The sequence below is a fragment of the Heteronotia binoei genome, chromosome 2 (genome assembly GCF_032191835.1).
Source record: "Heteronotia binoei isolate CCM8104 ecotype False Entrance Well chromosome 2, APGP_CSIRO_Hbin_v1, whole genome shotgun sequence".
Classification (NCBI taxonomy): Eukaryota; Metazoa; Chordata; class Lepidosauria; order Squamata; family Gekkonidae; genus Heteronotia; species Heteronotia binoei.
This window is the reverse complement of record NC_083224.1, coordinates 205,237,306-205,256,386: the sequence shown is the minus strand read 5'-3', so window position 1 is coordinate 205,256,386 and position 19,081 is coordinate 205,237,306. Positions and strand designations below refer to the sequence as shown.

The 19,081-nt window shown below is 46.6% G+C and overlaps 1 protein-coding gene across 1 annotated transcript in view; it reads right to left on the bottom strand.

Annotated features, from left to right (window-relative positions):
* The window catches only part of LOC132567212 (scaffold attachment factor B1-like), a 46,088-nt gene extending 35,150 nt beyond the window's left edge, over positions 1-10,938 (bottom strand). The window contains exons 1-7 of the mRNA XM_060232899.1: positions 10,647-10,938; positions 6,097-6,184; positions 4,643-4,707; positions 4,335-4,535; positions 3,774-3,836; positions 1,605-1,632; positions 216-735 (exon numbers count right to left, since the gene is read on the bottom strand). Of these exons, the coding sequence (XP_060088882.1) occupies positions 216-735; positions 1,605-1,632; positions 3,774-3,836; positions 4,335-4,535; positions 4,643-4,707; positions 6,097-6,184; positions 10,647-10,850 (1,169 nt within the window). The 5' untranslated portion in view covers positions 10,851-10,938. The remainder of the gene's footprint in view (positions 1-215; positions 736-1,604; positions 1,633-3,773; positions 3,837-4,334; positions 4,536-4,642; positions 4,708-6,096; positions 6,185-10,646) is intronic.
* Between the last annotated feature and the right edge of the window lie 8,143 nt (positions 10,939-19,081).

Sequence of the window (19,081 nt, the reverse complement as noted above, 5' to 3'; positions counted from 1 at the left end):
AAAACAACCTCTGATGGTTGCAGAAAAGAAATCAAACTGTTTTGTTTAAAATATGCACAAAAGATGGTTTTTTAAAGTATAAGGCAACAATTTCAGCAGTCTTGCAGACCAAATGGAAGTAAACACTGGCCTCACTCTCAGAAACCAAAGAGATTTTTTTTTAAAAAAGGAAAAAAAAAATACAGCATCTGGTCTAAAACGGAGAAAAAACAAACCTCGTGTTCTGATCACCACCCTCTGGGGCAGAGGCCTCTCTAGTGGCAGAGGAGGAGTCTTCCTCACACTGAGATTTCTCTTCCATCTTCGTGGCCTCTTGGCTGGCCACACTGGCCTCACTACTGGCTTCCAGACTCTGGGCTGCTGTTTTGCTACTCTCATCTCCTTCACCTCCTCCTCCTCCACCACCACTCCTGCTCTCTACCGCTACAGAGTCCGAGTCCAGCTGGGCTTCCTCGCCTGTCTGCTCGCTCAGCTCCCCTGCCGCTACCACTAAGTGCTTTGCCTCCGCCTCCTCCTGCTTCCTGACTGCAGCCCGGGCTGAGGGGCTCTCCGTATCTAAAAGGTCTTCTTCCAACAGAGGGGCGGTGGCGGCAAGCGCGTCTTCCTCTTCCTCGGCTGCCTTTTCGCCCGCCAACGGGTTTTTCGCTTCCTGTGCCTGCTCCGCTTCGGAAGTGTCTTCTTTAAAGGGCTCAGATTTACAAGTGTCACCCAAAATGTCGAGCATTTTCTCATTTTCTATGGATTTAACAGGAATAGAATGGCACAAGGTTTAATCACCAGGGAAACACAGTAAAGACAAGTGCGGAACGGGCATGGCTGCCAGTCTAATGCTACACAGAGATTGGAAAACCCTTGCGAACATCACATTTATACGCCTAAGCTAACTTAACATGGCTTATTAAAGACCAAATGGTACGAAGAACATGACCCTATTAGATTAATGAAAAACCTTCAGGCTCGTTCTTGACAAGTCTTCAAGAGGTTCATCTGTTCTAGTTCTTCCCAAATTTAGCTTCCCAGATTCCAAGAGGCTTAAACGGAATGATTGAATGAACTCAAAATTCCATTTCAAATGAATTTTTCTCTTTTTAAAAGCAGGGCACTCCAACATGACAGCTCGAACATCTTCTGTCGATGGATGAACATGTGAAAGTCGAAGAAAGTAAATAGTATCTTTATGGAATTTCCATTTGGAACCTCGTCTTCCTTCTTCTGTTATATCCCGTTACTGACTTAAAACTTGGCACTTCCCTAAGTTAAAACTGTCTTCACTATTCTACTTGATCACAAATCAAAGAATTGTATACCACAGTCTGGTCTATGAGCATAAATCTTTTGCTTTCAAGCTGTGACATTACATTTCTAGTGCATATGTGAAGCTAAGCACACGTCTTGTTTCAAATGCTTCAAGTCTAGAAAAATAATTCTTAAATGGTAGGCATTTGACAGATCTAGGGATGTGGCTGGGTTTCCAACCTTTATAGACCTTTGAAATGATCTGGATAATCTACTGTACAGTAAAACAAAAGATTTGAGATCTGTACCTTTTCCACACATTTCTAAAATTGGAAGAATTACTGGAAAGGCAACATATATAACAGTACCTGGCTCTGTATGATGATATTCCAAATCCTGTAATAAAAATGGAAGAAGAAAACATTCCTTAAATGATGCATACAACCCCCCAAGGGCTACCAGAACTAGAAAATATTTAGATTCCTAGATGCCAAAATCATAAACATCAACATATGAAGCTTCCTTATGTCAATCAGGCTGCAGTTCTAGTCAGTTCAACATTTTCCACTCAGACTGGCACTTTCAGGTCCTTCCAGCTCTTGAAAGCTTTTTAACTAGAGATGCCGGAGACTGATATGTAAAGAGCAAATGCAAGGTAAAAGATGCACTGGGACCACTTTGACAGAGAGAAAGCATGCCAAAATAATGCCTATTTTGCCTGTTTTTCCCTGAAGAAAAGAACAGGCTCATCTAGAGATGGTAGGAGGCAAGGCGTGGCATCCAACTGTTGGTTAACATAGACAGAGTGGTAGTTGAGAAGCACCTGGCTGCACTGAATGAGTACAAATCCTCTGGGCCAGATTGTATGCACCCAAAAGTGCTCAAACAGCTTTCCAGAGAGCATGCAGAACCTTTGTCAATCATCTTCCAGACCTGTTGGAGGACAGGAGATGTGCCACAAGACTGGAGGAGGGCAAATGTCATCCCTTCAAAAAAGGGAGGGGGGATGACCCAGAAAACTACAGGCCGGTCAGTCTGACTTCTGTCCCAGGGAAAATACTGGAGCAGATTTTAAAGGGATCAATATCTGCAAGCACCTAAAGGACAACTTGGTGATTAGGGAGAGTCAGCAGAGATTTGTCCCCAACAGGTCCTGCCAGACCAACCTCATTTCCTACCACTGAGCTGAGGCCCTCCGCCATCAAACATTTAGAAGCTAGTTTAGGATTGTCCCCAGTCCTTTGCATGGTTTATTAGAAGGGTTATTATAATCCACCGGAACACGATGATGAAGACATGCCTGAAAACATGTGGGCAATGTCTGGTGGCAGAATCTCTACATAGCAGCTATCTGGCAGTAGGGCGTCAGTGCCCTGTACAGCTTTTTGCCCTGACCCCTATCCAGAATAAGTTATGAGGCAGAGAAAAAATGCTGTGCAAACTGCAGGATTCAGCTTTACTTGGTACAAAGAAGGGAGAGAAGTGCTTTACAATAGAATGAAAATTCCCATGGCTGTGACCAATCTGATTACTGAAACATCAGCTGCAATCACAGAGCAGTGTATCTCACAACAGCTCCAACAGCCTATGAGCCAAGCTGCCTTACAAAATTACAACACAGCTGCCTGATCCTTTAATACAAAATCTCGACACAAGCACACAGAGAGAGATCTACACAACTGCCACGTTTGGACAAGTTACTGGGATGTAGATAGTTAAAAGATTTTATGGAGCAATGGCAACTAAGGTCTACTGCATCAGCCATTGGAAGCCTGGTAGCTTGAGGCCAAATCCAGACTCCCAAGCCTCCACAGCCATCAAAATAGCCCTTCACTCCAAATCTGCCAAGCAGAAGCAGTTGCACACTTCAGATGCCTTCCTCAGTTTTTAAGCTACCCTTCTGCAAAATGAACAGCAAGGAAAACTTTTGCACAGTGTGTCAACAGTCATCCTCTCTGTATTCCTCTTGCCATGCATTCTGTAATGTAATTTTGCCTGGGTGCATTCCTGCTTAGCTTTCCTCCCTGCATGTTTATCCGGGGAACTTGTTCAAGCTGTATCCACCGGCCTCAAAGTCAGACGCTAGTGAAATAAAGATTAGGTACCTGGACTCTAAGACTTGGGGTGGGAGGGGGTCCTGCCAAAAGATATTCCCGCTTTGCCGTGCTTATGTGCTTGAAATATAATGGTTGGGGCGAGGGGTTAAAAGGAGAGTTACTGGGCTAAGACGTTAGTCTTAGCAAAGATGGTGTACTGCCTTAAGATGCTTATGGAATAAACTGCTGAATCGTTGGACTGTGTTATTTCTTGACTCGAGGTCCTGACACAGTGCTCCCATTCTAATGCATGCTGGCTGCTTGTGGGCAAATGAGAGTGAACAACAGATGCCAAAAAGCTGAAGTTCACCCTGAGAAAGAGGGAACAGAGTTATTTGCCTCTATAAGTCAGTGTTACAAATATGGCCCCTGTTAAAAACAAAGTGATAACTGAGGTATTAGAATACACTTTGAGCCCATGAGGCTGCTTTTGGCTATTACCTTCTCTGCAGCTAAATCAGAGGAAGCAGCATCCAGCATGTTATCAAGTTCCTCACCATTCTCCTGAAAGAATGAAAACAAAAAACATATTCCTTGCCAAAAAATATTAATTTTACTCAGAAGATGATGAAGAGAAAACTAACATGCATAAATTTGCACACATTCCAGCACATATCTGTAACTGCATAGAAGTAACACAAGTCTGTCAGCTCTCAAATCAATCATACACACAGAAAACTGACTGTTGCTAGATAGCTATCTCAAAGTCAGACATTGCACAGAATGTTCATGAATATTCTAACAGCTCAAGTTTTAGATGTCAGCAACAGAACATTGATGGTCACGGACTGGAGTGTGTGTGTCCTAGGAAAAAGGGAAGGGACAACTGGGAATGAGGGAGAGAGTAAAGATACAGGATATGCTGGGTTGGGCACTTCTAGAGAGTAAAAACCAGGGTAGGGAGTATCGGAGGACAGGGGGATCTAAATTTCATGTAACGATTTGAGCCAACCAATTGTGTGAATTTCTGACATATATAGAAAGACATCACCAGTTACTGACCTCATTATCCATCAGCTGATCAGGAAGTTCCTTCAGTTCTGTGTCAGTATTATCTTTCTCATCAGAGTCAAGAACATTTTCAGCAATGTAATCATCCTTGCAATCGATGGCACTGGAATTATCGGTTTCAGCTTCATCTAACACACTAATGTCCATCATGTCAATATCCTGCAAGTTATCTGAACTTGCTTCAGTATCCTCCTGTAGGTGGAGAAGGATGGGCACAAAAAGAGACTATTAGCAGCAAGCTTGAAAAGTCTGTTAAGAAACACTAAAGCAGTAAGTGAAATGTCCTTTTCCTTTCATACCTGCCCATCTCTCGAGTTCTCCTCCAATCCATTATCTTCACCATCTTCCTCTTCTGGTTTACGTCCTAAAAACCAACAGAGGCTCAAGAGTAGGGAAATTACTACATAACCTCCTTCAAATTTTACACTCTGTTTTAAGAATATACTACAGGAATGCTGATTATGGGGTCTGAAGCACTACTCTAACCCAGCAAATTTGGAATTACCCAGTGAGGAATCTGCCTTCCATTTTTTTTTTATGGAAGACAAAGAAAAGTGTAAAACAAAAATTCCACTCAAACCATAGCTTTTTCAGGGGGAGGAGAAGGAGGAGGAGATTTTGTCTGCTAACGTGCAAATATGTATGTATATAATGGTGGAATTGCTATCAAGTCTCAGCCAACTTATGCGACCCCTCCTTCAAGGGTTTTCAAGGCAAGAGACATGCAAAGGTGGTTTGCTACTGCTTGCCTCTGAGTAGCAACCCTGGACTTCCTTGGTAGTCTCCCATCCAAATACTAACCAAATACTAATCTGGTTTCTTTTGAAACCAGATAATCAAGATGATCAGGGTTATGTATGTAACTGCACTGTCTGAAAATGCCACCCAAAAGCCTTCCTGAGGTTAAGCAGGATACCCTGCTCTGGATACCATCTGGGAACTCTTATGTTTCCTTGTGTTCCAATAAAGAAAAGCAGAATGCAAACAAAACAACTAAACATATAACAAACCCATCAATGCATATATGTAATGCTATAAATTTCAGCTCTATAACAATGAAGCTCTTATTGCTCATAAGTGTGATTAAGAACCAGTGTGATGTAGTGGTCAGTATGTCAGACTAGGATCTGGAAACAAGAAGCTTGCTTGATGACCCTGGGCCACTCACACACTCTCAGGCTAACCTACCATGCAGGGTTATTGTGAAGGTTATATGGGGAAGGTGAAGGCATCTCACATTCTTTGAAGAAATGGCAAGAAAAAAAGTGCCCTACGGAGAAAGATAATACTACCAGTCTGTTCATTACAGGGTCAGTTTATGAGGTCAAATCAGTTCTTAGATTACTCTATGGAGAACCTAGTAATCCTGGAGAATACAAAGGTTATCCAACCCTAACATGAAGTATAAAATTTGAGCTAAAAACCCTTCAGTAATTAAACCTATTTAGCCACATCAATAGAGGCATTTAAAACCTTCCCATTAGTTAAATGAGAACTACAGAGCAGATTATTTTGCAAAACCACTGACTCACCCCAGCTTGGAAGTGCCAACATTTATATAAAAGCACAAACACAGCCCCCCTTTAATTAAAAAACCTCAGTACAAAGTGTTCTGCAAAGGTGCTGTATTAAAATCTGGTGATAGCTTGAAACATGCACCTACCTCTATATCAGAGAAAAGCTCTGGAGACAAGAAAACCGCTGTGTACAACAAATTCAACCCAATGGCAAGATAAACATGATTTCTCTGTACCTTTTATGGTTCTTTTGGGTGTTCTCTTATTGGTAATTTCAGCAGCAGCTGGAATTTCATCAGGATTCCCCCCCTCTTCCTCAATGGCCTGTTAGAAAGACACAATTATGAGTACTTCTGCAAGAACACTATCACTACATACATTAAGATGGGTATGAGCCATGTTGAGTAACACGAGTAAGAACATTTGTGGCAGGGTAGGAACTTTTATGACACTGCTCATAAGAAGCTTCTATCTTGCCACAAATTTTGTTAGGTTTTAGGGTGCAACTGGACTCTTTTCTACTACTAGATACACTGTAGAACACTCCCTAAAAGTAGTAAAGGTCTTCTCTGCTCTGCATTTCAGAAAGGAAGTTTCACTGTCTTCATAATGGATACCAAAGGAAAGCATGGTACAAGGCCTACCCTTGCAACATTCACAGGAACAAAGAGCTCAAAACTATTGTTGGACTTTTTAAAAAAGAAAAAGCAGTTGAACTGAAGCAGAGGCTATCTAAACTGAAATCACTGATGCTTGAAGTTTCGTGAAATGCGCAGGGAGGCATTTTGGGATCGGAAGTTGATGTCGTGAGAGGTTCATACCCTGGAACTCCAAAGGGTACACCAGTGGTGATAATCCCAATTCCCTCTCTCTGCTTCCCCACAAAGAAGTTTCAGAAAAGTAAAAACTGGTTGCTATGCTTTAACATGAAGGTTAATCCTTGTATTCTACAACCCAACTAAAGTACTGTTACCCTACCTACACAAACATAAATTGAAGACAGATAATGCTGCCTGTTCTGTCGCACCAATCATAAGCAAAGACTGGTTTTGAAAGATTAGTGTTGAAGAGTGAAGGCCATAAGATGCACTGAGAGTAGACTGAATTACTTGTAAATATAGATGTGAAGGTCCGGAAAAAAACCAGAAAAATGAAAAATTGATTATGGAACGTTTTCTTTTAACATGATGAATATAATATTTTAAGACAAGGTATTCAAACATTTTTCAAATCATTTCTAAAAAATATGTATTGTATCAGATTATTCTAATTTCTGTGCACTGAGGACAAGCAAGTTAAGTCAAGCACATTCACTGAAACTTAGTCCTAAATTTCCTTCTATACACCCCCCCTCAATTCTTTTTATGAGAATGAGTTTTTTTTTTTATTTAATACTGTGGAAAGGAAATATGAATAATTGTTACTTCTGGATTTTTAAAAAATTGTTTTGTGGAGGTTTTTTGGTCTGTTCCAGATAAACTAGTAAACAGTTCAGAAGACTGTTGCTCCATTTGTTACAATTACAAAAAAACATTATTTAAAAAGTAAATTCTGTTTGGATACACTATATTTTTAATATGCTAGTTGTGATAATTTCATGCCAAGTAAAATTGTCCATAGTCATATTTTATGTTCCTAAAGTAACAGAATGACTTTCAATCTGGAAAAGGAAAAAAAAGTGTTTTTCAATTTTTCCAAAAATTTTCCGTTTTTTCCCAAGCTTCGAAGTTTCCGGAAATTTTACATCTCTACTTGTAAACATGCTCAGAGCTGGAGTCACTGGCTGGCAGACAAGGGAAAAATGAAGCATCTGAAGGGAAGGTTATAAAATTTCCAGAAAACTTGGTTAAAAAAACTCTGCAAACTAAGGCTATTTTAACATCACCTCTTGATAACCATCACTGTCTACAAACATATTATGACTATAATATGCCAGTCAAACTACTGCTATATCTAGCCAGGTATGACCAACCATTACTTGAAAAGACCTCAGGTAACAAGGTCTTTCCTGGGCTCGCGATCTGAAATTCAGCTGACTTGTTTAAGTTTTATTTCAGCTATGAATTCACTGGGCAGCCTTACACATGGCACCAGCTGCACAGGCAATAAAAGACATTTCCAGCAACCTTGGAAATTTACTGTAAGGATAATTGAGATAATATCCAATATGTACTTTACCCAAATGAATTTAATATCTAACAGCCCCAACAGGTAGATCTAAAAATCCATGGGGGATGCAGTCAGGGCCAGAGTATGTTTCTGGTAACCTGGATTTGCAGAGAAACATGAAAACATAAAAGGGAGAAAAATTTAAAAAGTGATGTCTGTACATGTGCAGACAGACGATGCAGGAAAAAAGACACCTGGGTGGTGCTGTGGACAACTGTAACATTATGTGCATATATTGCATGACCTCCACTAGGAGCTGACTGGGGTAGGCGAGACAGAAAAGGAGGAGGGGAGGAGCCGCAAGGACCGGAGGGAAACTTGCACCTGAGAAGGGCAGACATTGGTGAAGGTAGGTGTGAAGGAAGGAAGCAGGAGCAAATGCTGGGGGGAAAACAGCCAACAGGATTTCCCTTCTCACCGACTAGTTCTGACTAGTTCCTTTGAAAGAACGACGAAACCCACCAAAGATAATAATGTTGCTGCGAGAAGTTCCTTGACATACAGCTTGATCAACATGCATAATTCCTGCTTTGCTTCTGCGATGTTACAGCAGGGAACTGATTGGTGAATTCCAAGCTGCACTCAATTCATGCTGTATAGCAGAAAGGGAACCTAAGAGTGACTGTGTAGAACAACGCATGTATCCTGAACATGTTTCAGAAAACATGATGGGGTTTCCAAGACATAATAATGCTGAAAAGGTAAGACTGAAGGCCACTACACTAGCACATTACTTATACCAAATAATGTTAAAATCAGCGGAATAGAAAGTCTTATCTTGGTTTCAAAACTACTGTGATATCTGATTGTTATTCCTTGTTTTTACACTTCTGAAATAAATGCAAAACGCCCTTTCCAAAGTGACTTATCTGGCCAATCTTCCAGAACTTTTAAACTGTCCAGAATGGAACGAAGAGTTTTATTTCTACATATCATGACCTAAAGAAATGTAATACAGGATAAAAATGTAATTCAAATTTTTTAGTGTCAGCTTCAAAGCTTTAGGACACACTAGGAATACCTTCTAAGCTCTGCTAACAGAGAGCCCAGCATTTCTTCAGCTTTAAATAAATGTTCCTCTGTATGACTCTGGTGATTTCAATCTGACCACAAGAAACCTACTGAATCCCAATGGAAGACTATAATGCTTCAAAGGGGACAAAGGATGAATGCAGCCTAGTCTGTTTGGTATAAAATGGTGCTGACTTTTCTCTCTTCCTAAATGTCAAGATCCACAAAAGGGATTCCACATTTGTCTTCCTTAGATCTGAGAGGATGGGATAAGCAGAAAAAGTAAAAAAAAGGATCTTTTTCCTTCAAGATGGTAGGGTAAGAGCTATCTTCCTTCAGTCATACTGTTTGCAGACTCCCATTCCTCCCCCACTTCACTTGCTTTTGATCTCTGCTCCTTCACCCCATTTTCCTTTGCCTCCTTCCTCCCTGCTTTCTTCTTCCTTTCTCCTTCTCCTATTCTACTGCCCCATTATCCCCCTCTCTCTTTCTTCGTTTTTCCTCCATCATTCCAGTCTCATCTCTCCACTGTTCTAGTCTCATCCAGTGTGGTCCAGCGGTTAGAGTGTGAACTAGTATCAGACAATCAAGATTAATCCCCACTCAACCATGAAACTCAGAGTGGGTAACCTCCAACTAGTCACAATCTCTCAATAGGGTTGTTGTAAAGATCACATGGGGAAGGGGATCACATGACCTATGTCACCCATAGCTTCATGGAAGATGGATAAAAATATAAGATGGATGAATACAACCCTCCCTTTCTCCCTACCAGAGCACTCCTTTCCAATCCGCCTGGATTGCTTTCAGCTGAAGACAGTTTTATTTAGGATTGCATTTGGCTGAATAAGACTTTTTATTGGCAGTCCTGATAGGATTTTTTTAAACTGTTGACTTTTCACTGGGATTTTATAACTGTAGTTTTCATTGTGTTTTTAAAATTTATTTTAATGTTTTATTTCTATTGTATGCCATCTCAAGTTCTGCAAGAAAAGCAGTTAATACATGTTTTAAATAAGTAAAAATAAATCATTTCTTTCCCCCTTCCTTGCCCCACTTCCCACCACCTCCATCTGAACCTACCCCTTCAGAATTCCCAGAGAATGTGCCACTCATTTTCCTTTTTAAGGTTTAATAGCATCTTGTACCTTATGCTTTCCTAGTCTATGTGTAGCAGCAGAAAAAGCAAGAGTACAATACCAGCTTAAAAACTAACAAAATTTGTAGCAGCTTTTATGTATCACTGCTCACTTCTTTTTCTAGTTGAATCCGAAGTGAACAGTGACTCATGAAAGCTCATCCCCTGCTACAAATGTCGTTACTCCTCCTCTCTTCTGGCCTGGTTATTTACCTGTTGTGATACTGACACCCTGCACCCCGGGGGCTCAGGCACACTGCAGAGACCATTTCCGCGGCTGAGGAGCTCTCGGCTTCCCACTGCACCTAGCCCAAGGTCACCCCATGGCCGGGGGGGGGGTCAACCCAGCAATTCTTAATGGGAGCGAGCGGTCCCTCCGCAATGGCGCTCGAGGCCCCCCCCCGCCCGCCCGCCAGGAGAGGCAGGCCCATCATGGCGCCGCGGCCCCTCCCCCCCTCCCTCACTGACTCTGCGGAGGCGCTCGAGGAGGACGCTCTTGTTGCCGCCGCTGTCCAGGTTGCGGCGCTTCAGCTCGGCGCGCAGGTCGATCACCCGCAGGTCGCACAGGCGGCGGCCCGCCGGGGCGGCGCTCGCAGGGGGAGGGAGAAGCGGCGACGCGTCTTCCGCGCCCGACCCGGACGACGCTTGGCATTCGGACTCAGACGCCGCCATCGCGGCCGGGGGCTCGGATCTTTCTTCCCTCCGCGCGGAGCGAAGGAGGCGACCGGAGAGTCCTCTGTCTCCCCTCCCTCAGACAAAATGGCGGGAAGGCACCGGCCGCGGCAGACACAGCAGAGAGGCCTTGCGCACGCGCGGAGACGGGGCTGCTCGCGCCTGCGCGGAGGAGTGGGGCGGGACTCTCCTTTCCTAGGCCCGAGGCTAGCCTGAATCCGAGAAAGCAGCTTCCGTGTGCGCGCGCACTCCTTCAGACTTCCCACCTAACGCCTTATAGATGGACACAGGCTTCCTCAAGAGGGGATTCGCACACAGCCCCCTCCCCTTCTCTCCACATGTGCGCGGGGCTGTAGCCAGGATTTTTCGTTTGCAGGACCAGAGGGCCTAGCACATCAAGAACCTTGGGAGGCCTGCGTGCCTGCTACGGAGGAGGTAGAGGAGCCCCTGCAGCCCAAGGGGGCCTCCTCCATGGCCTAGCTGGCCTGGGAAACCAAGCCATGGTGCAGCAGCTGCACAGGCAGGAGGAGTGACGGGGGTGGCGGTCGCTTTTATCTGGGCCTGTGAGTGCCAAGCAGAGCACGCTGTCCCCATCCTTCTCTTAGCTGCAGCAACATATTGGAAGTGGGGGTGGTAAGTAGAGGGGCCAGGAATGTTTCAGTGTATATGAAGAAGTGTGCATGCACACAAAATCTTACAGGTGAAGCTGGGCTCAGACTTTGTTGCTGCTTCAGACCAACATGGCTATCCTGAATCTAGCCTGGAAGATAGTAAATACAGCTCAATGGACAGAAGGCATTGATGATAAACCTCCAGCTGAAAAGATATAAAGGCCACTGCTTCATCTGAACTAGTAACATCCATGCATTGATTTCCCAAGCAAACTGATGGTGCAGTCACATAAATAAAAGGAATGAGTAATTTAACATCGTGTTGGAAAAATAAGTAGGCTAATTTTTTGGAAGTAGGGAGTTGCTTGCAAGGAGTGAAATGCGCTTGCTTAGAAAAAGTGTCCGCTACTACCAAGATCACAGTTTTGCCCTGAGATACTGGGAGCTCTACTATAAAGTCCATGGACACTACCGACCACGGTCGCGTGGCTGTGGGGGTCGGCTGGAAGAGGCCAGGTGTTTTACCTCCCCTCTTTTTTGCCATTATACAAATCGGGCAGGAGTTCACAAATTCGTAAATGTCTCTTTTCATTTTTGGCCACTAAAACTGCCGATTTACCAAATGCAGCGTCTTCACATACCCGAAGTGCCCTGCTATTTTGCTGCAGTGGCAGTGTTGCAGGACCTCAGAGCGGAGGGTTTTGGGTACATACAGTTTTTCCTTGTGATACCAAAACCCCCCTTCTCCATCTGGTCTTTGCTCGCCCTCTTTCTCTGTCTCCTCAATCAGTCTACTGCCCCCCCACGGTTCTAGAGGCTTTGGGTTTTTTCCCGGAGCGAGTAGTCACTGCCCCGGCCACCGCCGAAGGAGGAATCAGGGAGTCTGTGACCTCCTTCTGACTTTCGTGCTGGGGGAGCCGGGATAGCGCATCGGCCAGAAAGTTCTTTGCCTCCGGGATGTGCCTTAAGGTGAAGTCAAACTTGGCAAAGAAGCCGGCCCATCGGATCTGCCTGGCGGTTAATTTCCACCGGCCAGTCAGGGCCTCTAGGTTTTTATGGTCAGTCCATATCTCAAACGGGACTCTCATCCCCTCCAACCACGACCGCCAAGTCTTTAGGGCAAACGTTACTGCAAACGCCTCTTTGTCCCAGACCTACCAGTTCCGTTGTTCTGGGGAAAATTTCTGGGAGATGTAGATGCACGGTCTTAACCTCCCCTCCTCGTCTTTCTGCATTAATATTGCCCCGACGGCCACATCGGAAGCGTCGCACTGGACCACGAAGGGCTTGAGTTCGTTCGGGTGGGCCAAGATAGGCTCACTCGTGAATAGTCTCTTAAGTTCCTCAAATGCCCTTTGGCACTCCGGCGACCATTGGAGTTTTGCCCCGGGTTTCTTAGCCTCCGGCCCCCTTCCCTTAGTCTTAAGTAGGTCGGTCAGGGGCAACATCACCTTGGCGAACCCTTGAATGAACCCCCTATAAAAATTCACGATGCCGAGGAAGGATTGTAGCTGTCTACATGTCCTCGGGGGTTCCCAGTCCAGCGCTGATTGTATTTTGGCTGAGTCCATAGCCAATCCCTTCCCCGACACCCAAAACCCCAGGTAATCCAGTTCCGCTTGGTGAAATTCACACTTTGACAATTTTGTATACAGTTTGTGCTCATACAAGGTAGAGAGCACTTTTCTAACCAGCTGCACATGGGAGGGCAGATCCTTGGAATAGATAATGATGTCATCCAGGTACACCACCACCCCCTTGTACAGGTATTCTCTGAGCACTTCGTTGATAAAGTTCATAAACACCCCTGGGGCCCCTTGAAGGCCAAACGGCATCACCAAGTATTCGAACTGCCCCATCGGTGTATTGAACGCCGTTTTCCATTCGTCCCCCTCCTTAATCCTTACTCTAAAGTAGGTGTCCTTAGGTCCAGTTTAGTGAAAATGGACCCCTGACACCGTACTTAGCAAGTCCTTAATTAACGGGATGGGATAGGCGTTTGACATTTAAATCCCATTTATCCTGCGAAAGTCCGTGCAAAGCCTAAGACTCCCGTCCTTCTTCTGGAAGAGGACTGGGGCAGCGTGAGGGGCCGTAGCAGGTCTGATGAATCCTCTTTTGAGGTTTTTGTCAATAAACTTTCTCAATTCCGCCTTCTCTGCCCACCCCATGGAGTACAGTTTTGCCTTTGGGAGTTCCCGCCCCAGGATCAGTTCAATGGTGCAGTCGGTATTGTGGTGGGGTGGCAGCTCGTTGGCTTCCTCCTCGCTAAACACTCTTTAGGTATCGACCTGATCTCCTCCACTGACACACACATAGTCTCATTCTTAGGGGGTGGGGTGGGCCCCCACTTTCCCAGCCAGTGGTGGTGCGTACACTGTCGATCCGTAAAGTCTATAGTTTGCGCCCCCCACTGTATGTCCGGCTGGTGCCTCGCAAGCCAGTCCACCCCCAATACCACGTCGAAAGAGCAAGATGGAGCGATGACGAATACTTCCACCTCCCAATGTTCCTCAATCCCCACCGGTAGCCCCTGGGTCTCCTCTGTGCATGGCTCCCCCCTCATGGCCGACCCATCCATTTGTTCAAATTGGATTGGGTGGGGAAGGGTGTTCCACACCAATCCCAGGGTTATGATCTCTCAGGTGCACCCCGAATCGACCAAGGCCCGGGCGTGCATGAATCTCTTAAGTCTCGGGTTTAATAGAGTCAGGGGAACGAAAAGTAGGGACCCAGTTATTCTCACCCGTAACGGTGCTGTTAGTTCCAGGACCTGTTGCCCGGCACCCTTTAGTGCAGTTCGTTCTCGTTTTTCGCCGGCTCGGGTTCCCATGCCTCGTCGCTCAGGTCCTCAGCAATTATACTATCCTCGTCAATCGCCATCGATATGGCAGTGTTGCCCCGACTGGGCTCCTTGGGCTTTCCCGGCGTCTTCTTTGGGCCTGCCGCCTTCGGGTTCAGGGGGCTCGAGGCTTTTCCGGGCAATTTACGGCCAGGTGCCCCGGTCCCCACAGTGGTAACACTTTCGGCCCCCTAGTGGTTTAAGGGTCCCTCCCGGGGTTTGGGTCTTCTTCACCTCTAGCTTCGCCCCCAGCCGAGTCTCCTTGCTGCTGTTGGCGTTGCAGGGCTATGCGCTTCATGTTGGTCTCCACTTCCCCAGCTAGCTGCATCCACCCAACCAATGTGGTCGGGCAGGCTTGGTGGAAAGCGTGGTCCAGCAGGCTCGCATTGAGGCCTCGCTGGTAAGCTTCGATCTTCATCAATTCGCTCCAGCCTCGGACCCTCGCGCAGTGGGCCCTGAACTCTGCGGTGTACTCTCTCACCGTTTTTGACCCTTGTTGCATTTCGTGCAGCGTGGTCAGGGCCCAGGTTTCTTGGAGAGGGTCTTCGTACTGGCGTAGCATCGCTTGCAAAAACCCTTCCACACTGGTCAGCTTGGGGGCCCGACTCTTGTACAGGCTCACGTACCATCTCCGGGCTGCCCCTTTCAGCTTTGAGGCAAGGTAGTCCACCCGGCTGGGTTCATCAGGGAAGGTGTTCCCCCAGTAGTGCATGTAACTATTGCCCTGGATCGTGAAGTACTCGACTTCTTTTGGATCTCCGTCAAAAGTGATATCCAGCCCTCTGCCTCTCCCCCCATCCCAAGGTCTGGGCCGCGGGGCGGGCGGCCCCGCTGGTGGTACGGGGGGTGCTGCAGGTTCCCCTGGTGGCACGACTGGCGGGCCGGGTGCTGGTGGTGGGCGAACTCGTAGCTGGTCGAGCTGCTGTTGCACCTCTCTGGCGATGTGCACTGTGTTGGCCTGGATCTCGTTCCGGAGGTCTTTGGCCCAGCCTCTCATCTCCTTTCGTATCTGCTCGAGGATTTCCTCTCCTTTCGGGGGGTTCCCATCCTCTCCGTCCAAGTCGGCCCCCCCGGCCTCGACCCTCCTCAGTTGCCCCTCGTTTCGGGTTATCGTCGCCTCCCGGGTTCTCGCCCTGGTCTGGCCTCGCGAGTAGTTTCTCGTATCGACTCGGCGCCTCGTCCATTAAGGTGGTTGAGGTGCAGGGCTTCAACTGCTTTGGGGTGAGGAAGATCGTCTGGAAATGCAGCGGGGATCCTCCTGTGCCCCTAGTCCCAGTAACGTGGGGGGGCGGTCTTCGGCTCCTTCGCTGTTTCGGTAGGTTCTCCCTTATCTGGAAATTTTGCAGCCATCTGGCTTAAAAGTAGCCGGCACGGATAAACTCTTAAAAAAGTGGATCAATTCCAAAATGTCAAGACAATGGAACTTCAAATCAACCAGACTTCGATTTGATACAAAGTTTAGGCTTTATTAGAAAATCCATAGCATCTGAGCGAAGAAAGATTGGAACTGATACAGTGTTGCATATGAGCACATATCTTAAAGAATTCTACATCAAAGCTTGCTATGCCAAAAACCCACACATCTAAACATTGCTAGGTCGGGGTGCTAGGTTTCACACGGGTACTTCCTCTTATCTCTTTGTTATTGCTGCTTCACGGGGATGGCCAAATTGCCAGCCCTGAGGCACTTATCTTCAAAGGAAAGTATCTTTTGTTAGTTTACAAGGAAAGGAATGTTCACACCAACTATTAGTAACATTCTGTGGCCTCTACTTTGATATGCAGCAAGCTTTCTTATGGTTAATATCAATGCTAAGAAAATGGAGTCAGTGAGGCTAAGCATTTACTGTAGTTATATTCCAGTGTCTGAGAGGCAGAAGAGTGCCGTTTTGCAGGCCCTGCGGAACTGTGAAAGCTCTCGCAGGGCCTTGATCTATTCTGGCAGATCTATTCCACCAGCTAGGGGCAGCAACAGAAAAGGCCCTGGCTCTTGTTGATTTGAGCCTTGCTTCTCTGATACTGGGGACTGGTTTTGAGACCTGGACCGAAGTGCTCGCTGGGGCATATGCAGGCAAAAGCGGTCCCTCAGGTATGCAGGACCCTGACTATATAGGACTTTAAAGGTAATAATCAGCACCTTGAAACGAATCTGGTACATTATCGGTAGCCAGTGCAGCGCTTTCAGCACAGGCTGAATGTGCTCGCGTAGAGGAACTCCCATTAACAGCCTGGCTGCAACATTCTGCACTAGCTGGAGTCGCCAGATTTGAGACAAGGGCAGTACCATGTAGAGGGCATTACAGTAATCCAGTCTTGAGGTGACCGTAGCATGGATCACTGTTGCCAAGTCATCGCGTTTGAGAAAGGGGACCAACTTCCTTGCCATCCGCAGATGGTAAAAAGCTTACTTGGCAGTGGCAGCTACTTGGATCTCCATTGTTAAAGAGGAACCCAAGAGAACCCCCAAGCTTTTAACCCTGGGTGCCAGCGTGAGCTGCGCGCCATCGAAGGTTGGTAAGCAGACCTCTGGTCCCAAACCGCGACGGCTTAGATACAGGGCCTCTGTCTTCGTCGGATTTAATTTCAGTCCACTCAGCCTGAGCCACCCTGCCACAGAGTAGCGGTCCCGGACGATGATTTTGTTCAGGGCCCGGTAGTCATTGCAGGGCCAGAACTCGCCGCCTTTCTTCTTGACAAAGAGAACGGGGCAGGCAGTGGGGACGTGGATGGCCGGATGAAACCCCGTTTCAGGTTTTTGGCGAGGAAGTCCTGCAGAGCTGCTAGCTCCGGTTCGGACATGGGGTAGAGCTGCCGCATAGGCAGGGGTGCCCCTGGTACCAAATTGATGGCACAGTCATAAGGCCAGCGTGGAGGGAGCTGGTTGGCCCCCTTTTCCTCAAAGACACCGGCTAAGTTTGTGTAGGCCGGGGGAAGTAGAGGACCAGCAGCCACGGCAGCCAGAGTGGCCGAATGGGCCTGGTGAGGACAAGGGTCCTTGAAGCTCAGCTTTCCCTGTGCCCAGCCCACTAGGGGTTGTGCTTTACGAGCCAGGAGAGTTCCAGAATGAGGGGAAAACGGAGCATGTGAGCAACATCAAATTGTACTTGCTCGTGATGGTGTTGGATCTGGAGCATGACCGGGCAGGTCTCCTGGGTCACCGGATCAGAGGAGGTGCTCGTCGATGGCGTCGACCAGGGTCGGGGTGTCTTTGTCTTGCACTGGGACGAAGTGTTGCTTCACAAAGGCACATCAACGAAGCAGTGGGTGGCCCCAGAGTCGACCAGCGTAGACGAATCGCCAGCACCCGTCCGGCAAGCCGAGTGTGATCAGTACAAGGAATGGGCCCTGGCTGGTAACGTAGGATTCAGGGGACCCGGCTAGGTGCCCCAAGTCGGGGGGTCCACTCAGACTTGGGGCTGGTCTTTTACTGGTGGCGGTGGCACGGTACTCAGCTGGGTGCACTTGGCGGGGCAGCTGGAGGAGAAGTGCCCTGCCCTTCCACAGTACAGGCAGAGATTCTTTGAGCAGCACTATGCTTTTTCCTTGGGGGTGAGGCGCAGCTGTGCAACTGCGAGTTGCATGGGCTCGGGGTCGTCAGTCTCAGGACTGGTGTGCATTGGGGTTGTCACCATCGCTAGGCAGCGGGGCAGCTGAGAGGGATGGGTGCTGCTTCGCCCTAGGCAGCAGCTTTCCAGGCGGCCGTCGATGCGCAATAAAACTGAATTACATAATTTGAGAATATGGAAACAAAAGGTATATATCCAGTAAATAGAAGATGGAAAATTAATTCAAACATTAAAAATACACTATTGCTTTTTATAAAAAGCCCTCTCGTGCAATTCCAATTCACTGAAATTTCCTATTTACTTTATATAAATTATTGAAATGTAAAGTATTAAAATACATCTGTATCCCATTCTCTTTATAAAAATGCCCCTTTGCACTCCTTCACATAGGTCCTGTGGTACTGTGTTTTTTTGATACCTAGCCTTCCTGCTGAAATCATTATCTGTACACATCCCAGATCAAACAAATTCCAGCTGCATTACTGCAATTGCTTTAAAATTATGTTTCGTGTGTTTTAATTGCCTATGAATGTATTTATGTTGTGTGGCCTAATGGCCTATTTTGTGTTGTGCCCACTTGCAGGGAGGGCAGAATATAAACTAGAAAAGATCAGATAAATTTAAAAAGAATTCTTCATGGTCTTAGTTAAACGTGGGCGTTCTGGCCACTACTTAATAGTGCTTTATGGACTAATAAAGCTTATTCCAGAAGCTTTTACTGATCGCGGGCCTTTGTCTACAAATGAAAGTTCTTTCTCATCCTAGAGAGGGAAGAGCGGCCCTATCTGTTCTCGTTACACGGAAACCGGAAGTGCAACGTCAGGCAACCGTTCTCTGTGGCCTCCGTGCGAACAACCTTCCCCAATAAAGCAGCGCGCACTACCTTTCGATTTGTGGGGAGAAAGAAAACGAAGGGTGTGTGTGTGTGAAAGAAGGAAAACAGCGGAACGAACGCCTGTTTTCAGCGCGAGACTATTTCTAGGCCTAGTACACCTATTGCTTGGGTTGCATCCGGGTACTTATGTATAACGGGCGCATGCGCCGCTCTCCTGTATTAGCGCGCCACTACATCTTGCCAGGGGCCTGTTGGTTGCTGAGTCTGCGCGTGTGTATCGGGCGCTTCCGACACGCCAGTCAATTCCTCGCATGCGCACAGAGGCAGTGGTAGCCATTTTGCGAGCCGCTTCAATCAGTCTTTCTGGTTAAAAAAAA